This window comes from Carcharodon carcharias, chromosome 23 (assembly GCF_017639515.1).
Source record: "Carcharodon carcharias isolate sCarCar2 chromosome 23, sCarCar2.pri, whole genome shotgun sequence".
NCBI classification, from domain to species: Eukaryota; Metazoa; Chordata; class Chondrichthyes; order Lamniformes; family Lamnidae; genus Carcharodon; species Carcharodon carcharias.
Genome location: NC_054489.1, coordinates 4,427,843 through 4,447,726, shown reverse-complemented (window position 1 = coordinate 4,447,726; position 19,884 = coordinate 4,427,843). Strand labels below are relative to the sequence as shown.

The 19,884-nt window shown below is 50.0% G+C and overlaps 1 protein-coding gene across 1 annotated transcript in view; it reads left to right on the top strand.

Moving 5' to 3' along the window:
- Positions 1-19,884, top strand: part of LOC121269106 (trafficking kinesin-binding protein 1-like) — a gene marked incomplete at its 5' end in the record, with an annotated part of 70,245 nt that overhangs the window by 18,932 nt on the left and 31,429 nt on the right. Inside the window, one exon of the mRNA XM_041173570.1 lies at positions 9,687-9,763. Within this exon, the coding sequence (XP_041029504.1) occupies positions 9,687-9,763 (77 nt within the window). The remainder of the gene's footprint in view (positions 1-9,686; positions 9,764-19,884) is intronic.

Genomic DNA, 19,884 nt, shown 5'->3' with positions numbered 1-19,884 from the left:
GTGCAGATAAAACACTGAGCTCAGCATAGGCATTGCACAACAGATACAGACAACACATGGAGACCCTGTGAGACAGATCTGACTGAGCAATCACGTGTGCACACACACACACACACACACACACAGAGACACACACACACACACACACACACACAGACACACAGACACATACAGACACAGACACACACACACAGACACAGATACATACACACACACACACACACACACACACACACAAATACACACATACACACACACACAGACACGCACACACACACAGACACACAGACACAAATACACACACACACAGACAGACACAGACACATACAGACACAGACACACACACAGACACAAATACATACACACACACACAGACACACACACACAGACACACACAGACACACACACAACACACAGACACACACACACAGACATAGACACACACAGACACAGGCACACACACACAGACACAGACACACACACACACACACACACCGACACAGTGATACACACATAAACAGATACACACACACACTCTCTGACACAAATGTGCGCATGCACACAGACACACACATACACACACACACACTCTCTGACACAAATGTGCTCACGCACACAGACACACACATACACACACACATACACACACACATACACACACACAAATACACATTCACATACAGATACTCGCATACACTCTCACATAATCACACACGTGTGCTCACACACACACACACACACACACACACACGCACCATTTCACAGATGCTTGCACACTCACACACACTCATGCACGGTGGCTGTTCATCTTCTCTCCAGTTTTGCTCTCTGACTCTGACTATTTGTCACTCCTGGTCCCCATCATTCCTGGTCTCAGCGTCTCCCCTCATCCTTTCTCATCTTCTCTGTTTCTAACATTCTCTCCCTCTTTGCATTCATGTATTCTTCTTTTTAACTCTCTTTCACTTATCATATTTTTATTTAACCTCTGGCGTGCCCCAAAGTTTGACATTAGTCTGTTATCTTTAACAGAGTGAAGCAGAGAAAACAGTGAGTAGGAGAGGTCAGGGTTGATACTGCAGGAGGGAGGGAGGGCAGGGGTGATACTGCAGGAGGGAGGGAGGGAGGGCAGGGGTGATACTGCAGGAGGGAGGGAGGGCAGGGGGGCTGTCAGGTTGGTGGAAAAGAGAAATTACGAGACAAGGAATGATGCAAAAAATTGTGACTTTATAAAGAAACTTTGGTTCCTCTGAATAATTTGCATTTAATGAGTGTCAGTGTGTCTGAGTGTGTGTGTGTGAGGGAGTGTTTTTGTTCTGGACTGTCTGGGCTGGGTGTAGCTCTGTCCTGTGCAAGTTCCCTGATTCTGAATCACTGTAACATGGACCAGGGAATCAACCATTGAACAGTCTAAAGGGGCTGGCACTAAAACCACTAGAATAATAATTCCAATTTTAGAAGAAAGCTCTGTTAACTGTTTACAGAGAGCAAATGTTTTAATTCTTGGGCAATGTTTAGAGATGATTAACGCTAAAGAATGGAAGTTTATTTACAAAAAACCCTTGAGCTCTCTTGTTCGCTCCCTCTTGAGGTGTGCTTGGCTCTCCGTTGGGTATTATTGGATCTGACATGTATATAAGACCGGTCAGCCCGCAAGCTGAGCTTTCAGTCATTGGATGGCAGGAGCACCAACAGATATTTACAAACACGGGGCTGCCAGTGAGCGAGAGCGTTTAACCGCTTCCTGGAGCTATCTTAAGGATAGATTGTTTCTGAGGCTGCCCAGAGATTCGTTCAGGAGTCTAGGCGTGAATATTCCAGTCTGAATTGGCTCAAATTGCACAGAGCTGCTAACTTGTTGGCATGGATGCATGGAGCAGTGAAGACGATGGGAATTGTGTGGCTGAGTGGGACAATGTCAGTGATGCGATGCAATGTGACACACGGGAAGGTATGATGAGGGGAAGGGGATTCAGTCACAATGATTTCAGTGGCCTTTTGTCAGGACAGCCATTTTACTGGGTGTTTTTGTATCAGGGACATTCTGGAATTTGGAATCTTTTTGGCGAGAGCAATAAATTGTCGAAATCGAGCACACCCTGGGTCATGTCAGAAACCCCGTCAATTCTCCCTCAATTATTGCTTCACCTGAAATTCACAGCTTTGGAGGGGGAAACTGCTGATTACTGATGATAACTGATGATAACTGATGGTTACTGATGTTAACTGATTATTACTGCTGATCACTGATGGTTACTGATGGTTATTGATGATAACTGATGGTTACTGATGGTTTACTGGGTCCAAGGAGACTCTGCAATCGTCAGAATTCCAAATATTCGGCAGAGTGAACCCGTCGAATGTCTCCAGCCCATTAACTGCGATGGATCCGTGTGTGTTGGGGGTGGGGGGGTTGTGGTGAGAGGAACAGGGGGTGGGGGAGGGTGCAAGGTACAGGGTGTTTGTGTGGGCGATGTGGGTTCAGCTCCATTCCCTGCTCCTGCTGTTCTTCCACAGAATGGAGTAAATTGAATCGGAGTGTGGGCCAATGTGTCCAATCACCAGGATGTTAATGAGTTGGGGAATGAGAGGAGACCCTGGCATTCCTCACAGGGAATGCGTGTCCAAAGAGCGCTTGGACATCCAAACAGGCTGATAAACAATAAACTGTCTTATTGTGGAAAAAAGGGAATGTGTTGGGAATGTGGAACTCTCAACCACAGGGAATGGTTGAGGTGAACAGTATAGATACATTTAAGGGAAGCTGGATAAATACACGAGGGAGAAAGGAGTAGCAGGGTATGCTGAAACATTGAGAGGGATTAGACTGTGCGGAGACTGGTGTGGAGAATAGACGCCAGCATGGACGTGTCAGGATGAATGGCCCGTTTTGTACTCTAAATACTTTTCAATTCTCATATGAACTATTTCAAAGGTTTGGAACAATTCTGAACTCGCTGTTTTTCTCTATTGGCATTCCTCAATCACTGCTTTCTTTGCAGCTCTTTCTCACTCTCTCTCTCTCTCTCTCTGTTCTCTGCCCTCCCCTCCCGAAAGTGCTGAAGTTCCACAAGCTCCATTACTCTCCTCATGTCAGCCAGGATATTGGGTGGTGCTGGGTGATTTGTCCATGGTCTGAGTGGGCACATTGCTCCCAATGATCATACAAACGCATTCCACATTCATCCACTCTTTTCTGGGATGTGGGCTTCGCTGACTGGGCCAGCATTTATTGCCCATCCCTAGTTGCCCTTGAGAAGGTGGTGGTGAGCTGCCTTCTTGAACCGCTGCAGTCCATGTGGTGTAGGTACACCCACAGTGCTGTTAGGGAAGGAGTTCCGTGATTTTGACCCAGCGACAGTGAAGGAATAGTTAGTGAGGAGGGCTTTACAAGGCTGAGGCCTGGTGTGTATTTGTCATGTCCAAATCCAATTTGGGTTGTCTATTTTTATATATTTTATTGTAATCTTATTTTAATCATTTGGGACCCTTCTGCAGTGGAAATTCGATCCTTTTCTTCCCCCCTTTATTATGCCAGGAACATTGGGGTTGACTATGGTCTCCTGTTGTGACGCTGGCTGGGGGTCAGAGATTCAGGGATTGGGTCAGTGGGACTCAGTGCCAACCACTGTGTCCCGAAGCCACCGGGAGCATCTTCAAAGGGTTAATGTTAGAATGAGGAGCAGAGTTAAAGTGTGGTGGAATGGGTGAGGTGGGCAATCAAAGAGTTAAATCTGAGCTGTCACTCCTCATTTTACAAATCACCGTCAGACCTCTGTGTGAAAATAAAGTCCAATTTATAGAACAAAGACATGACCTTCCTGTGGCGTTAGTGACTCAGGACAAGGAGGCTGCGTCTTGCACGGGGGAGGATATAGTGTGCGGAACGTGCGGCTACTCACGTACTCTAACAGCATGGGATTGGCGCAGGATTAGGGCTGTGGGGTGGATGGCTGGTGCTTCTGGTCTCCCAAAGCGTAAACACAGCTGCCAATGCTGCACCCTCCACCCCCCCCCCGCCTTTCATGTGCCCCTCTCTCCCCCTCAACCCCCCCAAGGGTCAGTCCCTGGGTCTGTGATTGATCAGCTAATCTCATCCTGTAACCACTGGGCTAAGGAGAGAAAATTTCCACAGGTTCGAGGGGCTCTATGGCTGCTCCTTCTGCCTCTTATACCCTGGAAATCACTGCCCACGAGGGTTGTGGAAGGGGACAATGAATAATTTCAAAGGGAAATTGGGCGGGCACTTCAGTAAAATAAACATGCAAGGCCACGAGGATAGAGCTGGGGATTGGGGCTGATTGGATTATTCTACAGAAACAGCATTGACTTGATTGCTGAATGGCCTCCTTCTGTGCAGTAATGACTCTAACTAGTGGCCATGGGATCTTTAACAGTGCCGTTGGGGCCTTAGTTTAACATCTCACCTGAAAGCCAGCACCTCCATTAGTGACACGCCCTGTTGAACCTGCTCCGCCGTTCAATCCGATCATGGCTGATCTTGGGATTCAGCTCCATTTTCCCACCCACTCCCCGATACCCCTTCATTCCCTGAGACAACAAATAGCCGTCTATCCCGGCCTTAAATTTATTCAACGATGAAGCACCCGCAAACCTCTGACGTAGGGAATTCCAAAGATTCCCAACACTTTGAGTGAAGCAATTTCCCTATCTCAGTCCCAAATGATCGGCCCCTTATCCTGAGACCGTGCCCCTAAGTTTTAGATTCCCCCGACCAGGGGAAACAATCTCTCAGCGTCCACCCTGTCAAACCCCTTCAGAGTCTTAAACAAAAACAGAATTACCTGGAAAAACTCAGCAGGTCTGGCAGCATCGGCGGAGAAGAAAAGAGTTGACGTTTCGAGTCCTCATGACCCTTCGACAGAACTTGAGTTTGAGTCCAAGAAAGAGTTGAAATATAAGCTGGTTTAAGGTGTGTGTGTGGGGGTCGGAAAGATAGAGAGAGAGAGAGAGAGGTGGGGGTGTGGTTGTAGGGACAAACAAGCAGTGATAGAAGCAGATCATCAAAAGATGTCAATGACAATAGTACAATAGAACACATAGGTGTTAAAGTTAAAGTTGGTGATATTATCTAAACGAATGTGCTAATTAAGAATGGATGGTAGGGCACTCAAGGTATAGCTCTAGTGGGTTTTTATTTTTTTAAAATTTTTTTTATATACAATGGAAATAGGTGGGAAAAGGAAAATCTTTATAATTTATTGGAAAAAAAAGGAAGGAGGAAACAGAAAGGGGGTGGGGATGGAGGAGGGAGCTCACGACCTAAAGTTGTTGAATTCAATATTCAGTCCGGAAGGCTGTAAAGTCCCTAGTCGGAAGATGAGGTGTTGTTCCTCCAGTTTACGTTGGGCTTCACTGGAACAATGCAGCAAGCCAAGGACAGACATGTGGGCAAGAGAGCAGGGTGGAGTGTTAAAATGGCAAGCGACAGGAAGGTTTGGGTCATTCTTGCGGACAGACCGCAGGTGTTCTGTAAAGCGGTCGCCCAGTTTACGTTTGGTCTCTCCAATGTAGAGGAGACCACATTGGGAGCAACGAATGCAGTAGACTAAGTTGGGGGAAATGCAAGTGAAATGCTGCTTCACTTGAAAGGAGTGTTTGGGTCCTTGGACGGTGAGGAGAGAGGAAGTGAAGGGGCAGGTGTTGCATCTTTTGCGTGGGCATGGGGTGGTACCATAGGAGGGGGTTGAGGAGTAGGGGGTGATGGAGGAGTGGACCAGGGTGTCCCAGAGGGAGCGATCCCTACGGAATGCCGATAAGGGGGCTGAAGGGAAGATGTGTTTGGTGGTGGCATCATGCTGGAGTTGGCGGAAATGGCGGAGGATGATCCTTTGAATGCGGAGGCTGGTGGGGTGATAAGTGTGGACAAGGGGGACCCTATCATGTTTCTGGGAGGGAGGAGAAGGCGTGAGGGCGGATGCGCGGGAGATGGGCCAGACACGGTTGAGGGCCCTGTCAACGACCGTGGGTGGAAAACCTCGGTTAAGGAAGAAGGAGGACATGTCAGAGGAACTGTTTTTGAATGTAGCATCATCGGAACAGATGCGACGGAGGCGAAGGAACTGAGAGAATGGGATGGAGTCCTTACAGGAAGCGGGGTGTGAGGAGCTGTAGTCGAGATAGCTGTGGGAGTCGGTGGGTTTGTAATGGATATTGGTGGACAGTCTATCACCAGAGATTGAGACAGAGAGGTCAAGGAAGGGAAGGGAAGTGTCAGAGATGGACCACGTGAAAATGATGGAGAGGTGGAGATTGGAAGCAAAATTAATAAATTTTTCCAAGTCCCGACGAGAGCATGAAGCGGCACCGAAGTAATCATCGATGTACCGGAGAAAGAGTTGTGGAAGGGGGCCGGAGTAGGACTGCAACAAGGAATGTTCCACATACCCCATAAAGAGACAGGCATAACTGGGGCCCATGCGGGTACCCATAGCCACACCTTTTATTTGGAGGAAGTGAGAGGAGTTGAAGGAGAAATTGTTCAGCGTGAGAACAAGTTCAGCCAGACGGAGGAGAGTAGTGGTGGATGGGGATTGTTCGGGCCTCTGTTCGAGGAAGAAGCTAAGGGCCCTCAGACCATCCTGGTGGGGGATGGAGGTGTAGAGGGATTGGACTTCCATGGTGAAGAGCAAGCGGTTGGGGCCAGGGAACTGGAAATTGTTGATGTGACGTAAGGTGTCAGAGGAATCACGGATGTAGGTGGGAAGGGACTGGACAAGGGGAGAGAGAAGGGAGTCAAGATAACGAGAAATGAGTTCTGTGGGGCAGGAGCAAGCTGAGACGATCGGTCTACCGGGGCAGTTCTGTTTGTGGATTTTGGGTAGGAGATAGAAGCGGGCCGTCCGAGGTTGGGCGACTGTCAGGTTGGAAGCTGTGGGAGGGAGATCCCCAGAGGAGATGAGGTCAGTGACAGTCCTGGAAACAATGGCTTGATGTTCAGTGGTGGGGTCATGGTCCAGGGAGAGGTAGGAGGAAGTGTCTGCGAGTTGACGCTCAGCCTCCGCGAGGTAGAGGTCAGTGACCTCATCTCCTCTGGGGATCTCCCTCCCACAGCTTCCAACCTGATAGTCGCCCAACCTCGGACGGCCCGCTTCTATCTCCTACCCAAAATCCACAAACAGAACTGCCCCGGTAGACCGATCGTCTCAGCTTGCTCCTGCCCCGCAGAACTCATTTCTCGTTATCTTGACTCCCTTCTCTCTCCCCTTGTCCAGTCCCTTCCCACCTACATCCATGATTCCTCTGACACCTTACGTCACATCAACAATTTCCAGTTCCCTGGCCCCAACCGCTTCCTCTTCACCATGGACGTCCAATCCCTCTACACCTCCATCCCCCACCAGGATGGTCTGAGGGCCCTTAGCTTCTTCCTCGAACAGAGGCCCGAACAATCCCCATCCACCACTACTTTCCTCCGTCTGGCTGAACTTGTTCTCATACTGAACAATTTCTCCTTCAACTCCTCTCACTTCCTCCAAATAAAAGGTGTGGCTATGGGTACCCGCATGGGCCCCAGTTATGCCTGTCTCTTTATGGGGTATGTGGAACATTCCTTGTTGCAGTCCTACTCCGGCCCCCTTCCACAACTCTTTCTCCGGTACATCGATGATTACTTCGGTGCCGCTTCATGCTCTCGTCGGGACTTGGAAAAATTTATTAATTTTGCTTCCAATCTCCACCCCTCCATCATTTTCACGTGGTCCAACTCTGACACTTCCCTTCCCTTCCTTGACCTCTCTGTCTCAATCTCTGGTGATAGACTGTCCACCAATATCCATTACAAACCCACCGACTCCCACAGCTATCTCGACTACAGCTCCTCACACCCCGCTTCCTGTAAGGACTCCATCCCATTCTCTCAGTTCCTTCGCCTCCGTTGCATCTGTTCTGATGATGCTACATTCAAAAACAGTTCCTCTGACATGTCCTCCTTCTTCCTTAACCGAGGTTTTCCACCCACGGTCGTTGACAGGGCCCTCAACCGTGTCCGGCCCATCTCCCGCGCATCCGCCCTCACGCCTTCTCCTCCCTCCCAGAAACATGATAGGGCCCCCCTTGTCCTCACTTATCACCCCACCAGCCTCCGCATTCAAAGGATCATCCTCCGCCATTTCCGCCAACTCCAGCATGATGCCACCACCAAACACATCTTCCCTTCACCCCCCTTATCGGCATTCCGTAGGGATCGCTCCCTCCGGGACACCCTGGTCCACTCCTCCATCACCCCCTACTCCTCAACCCCCTCCTATGGCACCACCCCATGCCCACGCAAAAGATACAACACCTGCCCCTTCACTTCCTCTCTCCTCACCGTCCAAGGACCCAAACACTCCTTTCAAGTGAAGCAGCATTTCACTTGCATTTCCCCCAACTTAGTCTACTGCATTCGTTGCTCCCAATGTAGTCTCCTCTACATTGGAGAGACCAAACGTAAACCGGGCGACCGCTTTGCAGAACACCTGCGGTCTGTCCGCAAGAATGACCCAAACCTCCCTGTCGCTTGCCATTTTAACACTCCACCCTGCTCTCTTGCCCACATGTCTGTCCTTGGCTTGCTGCATTGTTCCAGTGAAGCCCAACGTAAACTGGAGGAACAACACCTCATCTTCCGACTAGGGACTTTACAGCCTTCCGGACTGAATATTGAATTCAACAACTTTAGGTCGTGAGCTCCCTCCCCCATCCCCACCCCCTTTCTGTTTCCCCCTTCCTTTTTTTTCCAATAAATTATAAAGATTTTCCTTTTCCCACCTATTTCCATTGTATAAAAAAAAATAAAAAAAAACCCCACTAGAGCTATACCTTGAGTGCCCTACCATCCATTCTTAATTAGCACATTCGTTTAGATAATATCAACTTTAACTTTAACACCTATGTGTCCTATTGTACTATTGTTGTTGACATCTTTTGATGATCTGCTTCTATCACTGCTTGTTTGTCCCTACAACCACACCCCCACCTCTCTCTCTCTCTCTATCTCTCCGCCCCCCACACACACACCTTAAACCAGCTTATATTTCAACTCTTTCTTGGACTCAAACTCAAGTTCTGTCGAAGGGTCATGAGGACTCGAAACGTCAACTCTTTTCTTCTCCGCCGATGCTGCCAGACCTGCTGAGTTTTTCCAGGTAATTCTGTTTTTGTTTTGGATTTCCAGCATCCGCAGTTTTTTTGATTTTATCCCTTCAGAGTCTTGCAGGTTTCAATGCGATCACCTCTCATTCTTGTAAACTCCAGAGAATAGAAATCCAATTTACTCAGCCTCATCATCGTCGGACAGTCCCCTCACCCCAGGGACCAATTTAGTGAACCTTCGCTGAACCACCCCCAAGTGCATCCTTCCTTAGATATGGACACCAACCTCACACCCAGTAATCCAGGTGTGCAGTCCCGAACACTTTGAATTACCCTGAAGAAAATCAGGAGTGGTGTCCTAGCCTGTGGAACTGCTATCCAGTTGGAGATATTAAAAAGTGAGGAGAGGGAGCAGAGCTGGGCATCTCAAACATTAACCCTCAGACTTCGAGCGGAAGGACGACTGAATTCTGCTGTAGGGATGAAATGGGAGTGGTGGGGAGGGGAAGCGAAGGGAGGTGGGGGTAACAGAAGGTCTGTGGGTGATGGGGCAGAGTTGGACACTGATCACTGTCTGTTTCCTTTCACAGTTCTTTGTGCAGAAAGGGTGGGCCAGGTGACAAAGACATACCATGACATCGAGGCTGTCACACACTTACTGGAGGAGGTGAGGCAGCAGTCAATAACCTCTGTTTATTCACACTGGCAAGAGGGTCAGTAATCAGAGATCACAGTCTTCAGATCATTAGCAAAATGTTCAGCAGGTAGATGAGACTTTTATTTTACTCAGTGAGTTGTTGTAATCAGAATGCACTGCCTGAAAGGGCGGTGGAAGCAGATTCAATAATAACTTTCAAAAGGAAATTGGATAAATCCTTGAAGGGGAAACATTTACAGGGATAGAGCAGGAGGAGTGAGACTAATTGGGTGGCTCTTCAAATGGGCCAGCAAAGGCACGATGACTCAAATGACCTCCTGCCCTGTAAAAGGGAGGCAGTGGCATAGTAGTATTGTTGCTGGACTAGTAACCCAGAGACCCAGGGTAATGGTCTGGGGACCCTGGTTCGAATCCCACCAAGGCAGATGGTGAAATTTGACCAATAAACCATTGTTGATTGTCGTAAAACCCATCTGGTTCACTAATGTCCCATCCACTAATTTGCCATCCTAACTGGTCTACATGTGATTCCAGACTCTTAAACTGATCTCCGAGTGCCAAGCAGGCCACTCAGTTGTATCAAACCACTAGAAAGTCACAAAGGAATGAAACTGGACAGACCACCCAGCATCGACCTAGGCACCTGAAACAACAATGGCAAACTCAGCCCTGTCGACCCTGCAAAGTCCTCCTGACTGACATCTGGAGGGCTAGTGCCAAGATTGGGAGAGCTGCCTCACAGACTAGTCAAGCAACAACCTGACATAGTCATCCTCACGGAATCATATCTTACCGATAATGTCCCTGACACCAACATCTCCATCGCCGGGTATGTTCTCCCCCACTGGCAAGACAGACCCAGCAGAGGTGACAGCATGGTGGGATACAGTTGGGAGGGAGTTCCCCTGGGGAGTCCTCAACATCGACTCCGGACCCCATGAAGCCTCATGGCATCAGGTCAAACATGGAAAACCTCCTTCTGATTATAACACCCCACCACCCCTTCAGGCGATGAATCAGCGCTCCTCCATGTTGAACACCACTTGAAGGGGGAACTGAGGGTGGCAAGGGTGCAGAATATACTCTGGGTGGGGGAACTTCAACGTTCATCACCAAGAGTGGCTCGGTAGCACCACTACTGACTGAGCTGGCCGAGTCCTAAAGGACATAGCTGCTAGACTGCGTCTGCAGCAGATGGTGAGGGAACCAACAAGAGGGAAAAACATACTTGACCTCATCCTCATCAACCTGCCTGTCACAGACGCATCTGTCTATGACAGTATCAGCAGGAGTGACCACCGCATAGTCCATGTGGATACAAAGTCTGTCTTCACATTGAGGATACCGTCCATCGTTTTGTATGGCACTACTATCGTGCTAAATAGGGTAGATTTCGAAAAGATCTAGCAACTCAAGAATGGGCTTACATGAGGTGCTGTGGGCCATCAGCAGCAGCAGAATTGTACTGGAACACAATCTGTAACCTCATGGCCTGGCATATCCCCCCCTCTACCATTACCATCAAGCCAGGGGATCAACCCTGGTCCAATGAAGAGTGCAGGAGGGCATGTCAGGAGCAGCACCAGGCAAACCTCAAAATGAGGGGTCAATCTGGTGAAGCTACAAGACTACTTGCATGCCAAACAGCATAAGCAGCAAGTGATAGACAGGGCTAAGCGATTCCACAATCAGCGGATCAGATCTGCAGTCCTGCCACATCCAGACATGAATGGTGGTGGACGATTAAACAACTCATTGGAGGAGGAGGCTCCACAAATATCCCCATCCTCAATGATGGAGGAGCCCAGCACATCAGTACAAAAGATAAGGCTGAAGCATTTGCTACAATCTTCAGTCAGAATTGCTGAGTGGATGATCCATCTTGGCCTCCTCTGGGAGTCCCCAGCATCACAGATGCCAGTCTTCAGCCAATTTGATTCACTCCACATGATATCAAGAAATGGCTGAAGGCACTGGATACTGCAAAGGCTAAGGGCCCTGACAATATTCCAGCAATAGTACTGAAGACTTGTGCTCCAGAACTTGCCGTGCTCCTAACCAAGCTGTTCCAGTACAGCTACAACACTGGCTTCTACCCGGCTATATGGAAAATTGCCCAGATATGTCCTGTACACAAAAAGCAGGACAAATCCAACCCGGCCAATTACCGCCCCATCAGTCTACTCTCCATCATCAGTAAAGTAATGGAAGGGGTCATCAACAGTGCTATCAAGCAGCACTTGCTTAGCAATAACCTGCTCACTGACACCCAGTTTGGGTTCTGCCAGGGCCACTCAGCTCCTGACCTCATTACATCCTTGGTTCAAACATGGACAAAGGGCTGAACTCCCGAGGTGAGGTGAGAGTGACTGCCCTCGACATCAAGGCAGCATTTGACCGAGTGTGGCATCAAGGAGCCCTGGCAAAACTGGAGTCAGTGGGGATCAGGGGGAAAACTCTCCGCTGGTTGGAGTCATACCTAGCACAAAGGAAGATGGTTGTGATTGTTGAAGGTCAGTCATCTTAGCTCCAGGATATCACTGCAGGAGTTCCTCGGGGTAGTGTCCTCGGCCCAGCCATCTTCAGCTGCTTCATCAATGACCTTCCTTCCATCATAAAATCAGAAGTGGGGATGTTCGCTGATCATTGCACAATGTTCAGCACCATTCACAACTCTTCAGATGCTGAAGTAATCCATGTCCAAATGCAGCAAGACCTGGACAATATCCAGGCTTGGGCTGACAAGTGGCAAATAACATTTGCGCCACACAAGTGTCAGGCAATGACCATCTCCAACAAGAGAGAATCTAACCATTGCCCCTTGACATTCAATGACATTACTATCGCTGAATCCCCCATTATCAACATCCTGGGGGCTACCAATGACCAGAAACTGAACTGGACTAACCATACAAATACTGGGGCCTACAAGAGCAGGTCAGAGGTTGGGAATCGTGCAGCAAGTATGCAGGATTGAATCGCCTGCCACACCGTTATCTCACCACTTCCTTACTCCGGGTTCCATATCTAAACTACAGCCGCTCCCAGAGTTCTCAATGCTTGTAGCCCAGGACTGCTCCAGTGAAGACATGGCCCTGAGAGCCAAGAATTGTTCAGTGACCTGTCACTGGAATGTCTTTTGGAGGCCCCCCCATGATGTCCTCTACCCCCCCCTGCCCCCTGGCCATAGGAGGTCCAGCAATCTCATCACTCCAGCTTGGGAGGCGGTGGCACTGGTGGTCAGTACCAACACTGGACAGAAGAGGTCGGCCATCCTGCGCAGAAAGAGGATAAATGATCACATCCGTGCTGCCAGGGTAAGACAACCATCTGATCACTTTAAACTCACACCAACAAGCTCATCACACATTCACTGGCATCTCATTCACTGCCAGCTCAAGGGATATCACCGCTCACTCTCTCTCACACCCTCACATCTCCTCCTGGCCTCATCTCCTCTGGACACTGCCTCCTCAGCCCTCACCACCTTGAGGCCACTTGCACAGATCAAAATGTGCCCCCACATGTACTCTAGGATACTTTCCTTCCCCAGTACAGCCCCACCCCTGCAGCCTCTTCCCTTGCCTGCAGCCAGTTTTCCCCCTTCCCCAAGCAAGCCCTAGCCCTGCAGCCATTGAAAAGCCACACCCGCTTTACAGCTGGCCTGGTGGGTGGAGACCTGCCCATGGAGCCATCTAAAAGCGATGTGGTGCTGTCTGTGAAGCCTGGTGTTGATGGCTGGCAAGTGCTGCCTGAAGCAAGGTAGGCAAACAAACCTCGAGTCCTGAGAGAAGTGCAGCTCGCCAGGTGCATGTCGCTTATGTACAGTTGTGAAAGACGTTGGCAGGTGCCTAGATGATCCAGCATGGGGTGGGGGTGGGGGTGCGGGGGGAGGTAGGGGGGGGTGACTCTGGCGAGCAGGGCCTGTAATGTGATGCTAAGGAGTTGAAATGAGGTTTCAGATGTGCGAGTGCGAAACGTGGCCTGCCATTGACAGGTGCTGCCGATGATTGCAAACTGCTTTCCCGATGGCAGAAAACTGATTTTTAGTCTTCCTGCCGTATTGTGTACTCACGCTGCCAAACATGCTCACTGCCAACAGAAGCAGAACTTTCTACCCAATCTGTGTGGAACCGTACCCCAGTGAGAGTCAGTGTGTGTGGAACTGTACCCCAGTGAGAGTCAGTGTGTGTGGAACTGTACCCCAGTGAGAGTCAGTGTGTGTGGAACTGTTCCCCAGTGAGAGTCAGTGTGTCTGGAACTGTATCCCAGTGAGAGTCAGTGTGTGTGGAACTGTACCCCAGTGAGAGTCAGTGTATGTGGAATTGTAGCCCAGTGAGAGTCAGTGTATGTGGAATTGTACCCCAGTGAGAGTCAGTGTGTGTGGAACTGTACTTAAGTGAGAGTCAGTGCAGGTGTGGAACTGAACTCGTGTGTGGAACTGTGCCACAGTGAGTGTCAGTGTGTGTGGAAATGCACCCCAGTGAGAGTCAGTGTATGTGGAACTGTACCCCAGTGAGAGTCAGTGTATGTGGAACTGTACCCCAGTGAGAGTCAGTGTGTGTGGAACTGTACCCCAGTGAGAGTCAGTGTGTGTGGAACTGTACCCCAGTGAGAGTCAGTGAGTGTGGAACTGTACCCCAGTGAGAGTCAGTGTGTGTGGAACTGTACCCCAGTGAGAGTCAGTGTATGTGGAACTGTACCCCAGTGAGAGTCAGTGTGTGTGGAACTGTACCCCAGTGAGAGTCAGTGTGTGTGGAACTGTACCCCAGTGAGAGTCAGTGAGTGTGGAACTGTACCCCAGTGAGAGTCAGTGTGTGTGGAACTGTACCCCAGTGAGACTCAGTGTGTGTGGAACTGTACCCCAGTGAGAGTCAGTGTGTGTGGAACTGTACCCCAGTGAGAGTCAGTGTATGTGGAACTGTACCCCAGTGAGAGTCAGTGTGTGTGGAACTGTACCCCAGTGAGAGTCAGTGTATGTGGAACTGTACCCCAGTGAGAGTCAGTGTGCGGAACTGTACCCCAGTGAGAGTCAGTGTGTGTGGAACTGTACCCCAGTGAGACTCAGTGTGTGTGGAACTGTACCCCAGTGAGAGTCAGTGTATGTGGAACTGTACCCCAGTGAGAGTCAGTGTGTGTGGAACTGTACCCCAGTGAGAGTCTGTGTCTGTGTGGAACCCGTACCCCAGTGAGAGTCAGTGTGTGTGGAACTGTACCCCAGTGAGAGTCAGTGTATGTGGAACTGTACTCCAGTGAGAGTCAGTGCCTGTGTGGAACCGTACCCCAGTGGGAGTCAGTGTGTGTGGAACTGAACCTCAGTCAGTCAGTGTGTGTGGAACTGTACCCCAGTGAGTGTCAGTGTGTGTGGAACTGTACCCCAGTGAGAGTCAGTGTATGTGGAACTGTACCCCAGTGGGAGTCAGTGTGTGTTGAACTGTACCTCAGTGAGAGTTAGTTTATGTGGAACTGTACCCCAGTGAGAGTTATTTTATGTGGAACTGTACCCCAGTGAGAGTCAGTGTCTGTGTGGAACCGTACCCCAGTGGGAGTCAGTGTTTGTTGAACTGTACCTCAGTCAGTCAGTGTGTGTGAAACTGTACCCCAGTGAGACTCAGTGTATGTGGAACTGTATCCCAGTGAGAGTCAGTGTGTGTGGAACTGTTCCCCAGTGAGTGTCAGTGTGTGTGGAACTGCACCCCAGTGATAGTCAGTGTATGTGGAACTGTACCCCAGTGAGAGTCAGTGTGTGTGGAACTGTACCCCAGTGAGATGCATTGTGTGTGGAACTGTATCCCAGTGAGAGTCAGTGTGTGTGGAACTGTACCTAAGTGAGAGTCAGTGCATGTGTGGAAATGTACCCCAGTGAGAGTCAGTGTATGTAGAACTGTACCCCAGTGAGAGTCAGTGCCTGTGAGGAACCGTACCCCAGTGGGAGTCAGTGTGTCTGGAACTGTACCTCAGTCAGTCAGTGTGTGTGGAACCGTACCCCAGTGAGAGTCAGTGTGTGTGGAACCGTACCCCAGTGAGAGTCAGTGTGTGTGGAACTGTACCCCAGTGAGACTCAGTGTGTGTGGAACTGTACCCCAGCGAGAATCTATGTGTGTGGAACTGTTCCCCAGTGAGTGTCAGTGTGTGTGGATCTGTACCCCAGCGAGAATCTGTGTGTGTGGAACTGTACCTAAGTGAGAGTCAGTGCATGTGTGGAAATGTACCCCAGTGAGAGTCAGTGTATGTGGAACTGTACCCCAGTGAGAGTCAGTGTGTGTTGAACTGTACCCCAGTGAGAGTTAGTTTATGTGGAATTGTACCCCAGTGAGAGTCAGTGTCTGTGTGGAACCGTACCCCAGTTGGAGTCAGTGTGTGTTGAACTGTACCTCAGTCAGTCAGTGTGTGTGAAACTGTTCCCCAGTGAGAGTCAGTGTGTGTGGAACTGTACCCCAGTGAGAGTCAGTGTGTGTGGAACTGTATCCCAGTGAGAGTCAGTGTGTGTGGAACTGTACCCCAGTGAGAGTCAGTGTGTGTGTGGAACTGTACCCCAGTGAGAGTCAGTGTGTGTGGGACTGTAACCCAGTGAGAGTCAGTGTGTCTGGAACTGTACCCCAGTGAGAGTCAGTGTGTGTGTGGAACTGTACCCCAGTGAGAGTCAGTGTGTGTGGGACTGTAACCCAGTGAGAGTCAGTGTGTCTGGAACTGCACCCCAGTGAGAGTCAGTGTGTGTGGGACTGTACCCCAGTGAGAGTCAGTGTGTGTGGAACTGTACCCCAGTGAGAGTCAGTGTATGTGGAATTGTAGCCCAGTGAGAGTCAGTGTATGTGGAACTGTACTCCAGTGAGAGTCAGTGCCTGTGTGGAACCGTACCCCAGTGGGAGTCAGTGTGTGTGGAACTGAACCTCAGTCAGTCAGTGTGTGTGGAACTGTACCCCAGTGAGTGTCAGTGTGTGTGGAACTGTACCCCAGTGAGAGTCAGTGTATGTGGAACTGTACCCCAGTGGGAGTCAGTGTGTGTTGAACTGTACCCCAGTGAGAGTTATTTTATGTGGAACTGTACCCCAGTGAGAGTCAGTGTCTGTGTGGAACCGTACCCCAGTGGGAGTCAGTGTTTGTTGAACTGTACCTCAGTCAGTCAGTGTGTGTGAAACTGTACCCCAGTGAGACTCAGTGTATGTGGAACTGTATCCCAGTGAGAGTCAGTGTGTGTGGAACTGTTCCCCAGTGAGTGTCAGTGTGTGTGGAACTGCACCTCAGTGATAGTCAGTGTATGTGGAACTGTACCCCAGTGAGAGTCAGTGTGTGTGGAACTGTACCCCAGTGAGAGTCAGTGTGTGTGGAACTGTACCCCAGTGAGATGCATTGTGTGTGGAACTGTATCCCAGTGAGAGTCAGTGTGTGTGGAACTGTACCTAAGTGAGAGTCAGTGCATGTGTGGAAATGTACCCCAGTGAGAGTCAGTGTATGTAGAACTGTACCCCAGTGAGAGTCAGTGCCTGTGAGGAACCGTACCCCAGTGGGAGTCAGTGTGTCTGGAACTGTACCTCAGTCAGTCAGTGTGTGTGGAACCGTACCCCAGTGAGAGTCAGTGTGTGTGGAACCGTACCCCAGTGAGAGTCAGTGTGTGTGGAACTGTACCCCAGTGAGACTCAGTGTGTGTGGAACTGTACCCCAGCGAGAATCTATGTGTGTGGAACTGTTCCCCAGTGAGTGTCAGTGTGTGTGGATCTGTACCCCAGCGAGAATCTGCGTGTGTGGAACTGTACCTAAGTGAGAGTCAGTGCATGTGTGGAAATGTACCCCAGTGAGAGTCAGTGTATGTGGAACTGTACCCCAGTGAGAGTCAGTGTGTGTTGAACTGTACCCCAGTGAGAGTTAGTTTATGTGGAATTGTACCCCAGTGAGAGTCAGTGTCTGTGTGGAACCGTACCCCAGTTGGAGTCAGTGTGTGTTGAACTGTACCTCAGTCAGTCAGTGTGTGTGAAACTGTTCCCCAGTGAGAGTCAGTGTGTGTGGAACTGTACCCCAGTGAGAGTCAGTGTGTGTGGAACTGTATCCCAGTGAGAGTCAGTGTGTGTGGAACTGTACCCCAGTGAGAGTCAGTGTGTGTGTGGAACTGTACCCCAGTGAGAGTCAGTGTGTGTGGGACTGTAACCCAGTGAGAGTCAGTGTGTCTGGAACTGTACCCCAGTGAGAGTCAGTGTGTGTGTGGAACTGTACCCCAGTGAGAGTCAGTGTGTGTGGGACTGTAACCCAGTGAGAGTCAGTGTGTCTGGAACTGCACCCCAGTGAGAGTCAGTGTGTGTGGGACTGTACCCCAGTGAGAGTCAGTGTGTGTGGAACTGTACCCCAGTGAGAGTCAGTGTATGTGGAATTGTAGCCCAGTGAGAGTCAGTGTATGTGGAATTGTACCCCAGTGAGAGTCAGTGTGTGTGGAACTGTACTTAAGTGAGAGTCAGTGCATGTGTGGAACTGAACTCGTGTGTGGAACTGTGCCACAGTGAGTGTCAGTGTGTGTGGAAATGCACCCCAGTGAGAGTCAGTGTATGTGGAACTGTACCCCAGTGAGAGTCAGTGTATGTGGAACTGTACCCCAGTGAGAGTCAGTGTGTGTGGAACTGTACCCCAGTGAGAGTCAGTGTGTGTGGAACTGTACCCCAGTGAGACTCAGTGTGTGTGGAACTGTACCCCAGTGAGAGTCAGTGTGTGTGGAACTGTACCCCAGTGAGAGTCAGTGTATGTGGAACTGTACCCCAGTGCGAGTCAGTGTGTGTGGAACTGTACCCCAGTGAGACTCAGTGTGTGTGAAACTGTACCCCAGTGAGAGTCAGTGTGTGTGGAACTGTACCCCAGTGAGAGTCAGTGTATGTGGAACTGTACCCCAGTGAGAGTCAGTGTCTGTGTGGAACCATACCCCAGTGGGAGTCAGTGTTTGTTGAACTGTACCTCAGTCAGTCAGTGTGTGTGAAACTGTACCCCAGTGAGACTCAGTGTATGTGGAACTGTATCCCAGTGAGAGTCAGTGTGTGTGGAACTGTACCCCAGTGAGTGTCAGTGTGTGTGGAACTGCACCCCAGTGATAGTCAGTGTATGTGGAACTGTACCCCAGTGAGAGTCAGTGTGTGTGGAACTGTACCCCAGTGAGAGTCAGTGTGTGTGGAACTGTACCCCAGTGAGACGCATTGTGTGTGGAACTGTATCCCAGTGAGAGTCAGTGCCTGTGTGGAACCGTACCCCAGTGGGAGTCAGTGTGTGTGGAACTGTACCTCAGTCAGTCAGTGTGTGTGGAACTGTACCCCAGTGAGTGTCAGTGTGTGTGGAACTGTACCCCAGTGAGAGTCAGTGTATGTGGAACTGTACCCCAGTGGGAGTCAGTGTGTGTTGAACTGTACCCCAGTGAGAGTTAGTTTATGTGGAACTGTACCCCAGTGAGAGTTATTTTATGTGGAACTGTACCCCAGTGAGAGTCAGTGTCTGTGTGGAACCATACCCCAGTGGGAGTCAGTGTTTGTTGAACTGTACCTCAGTCAGTCAGTGTGTGTGAAACTGTACCCCAGTGAGACTCAGTGTATGTGGAACTGTATCCCAGTGAGAGTCAATGTGTGTGGAACTGTACCCCAGTGAGTGTCAGTGTGTGTGGAACTGCACCCCAGTGATAGTCAGTGTATGTGGAACTGTACCCCAGTGAGAGTCAGTGTGTGTGGAACTGTACCCCAGTGAGAGTCAGTGTGTGTGGAACTGTACCCCAGTGAGACGCATTGTGTGTGGAACTGTATCCTAGTGAGAGTCAGTGTGTGTGGAACTGTACCTAAGTGAGAGTCAGTGCATGTGTGGAAATGTACCCCAGTGAGAGTCAGTGTATGTAGAACTGTACCCCAGTGAGAGTCAGTGCCTGTGAGGAACCGTACCCCAGTGGGAGTCAGTGTGTGTGGAACTGTACCTCAGTCAGTCAGTGTGTGTGGAACCGTACCCCAGTGAGAGTCAGTGTGTGTGGAACCGTACCCCAGTGGGAGTCAGTGTGTGTGGAACTGTTCCCCAGTGAGTGTCAGTGTGTGTGGATCTGTACCCCAGCGAGAATCTGTGTGTGTGGAACTGTACCTCAGTGTGATTTAGTGTGTGTGTGGAACTGTACCTAAGTGAGA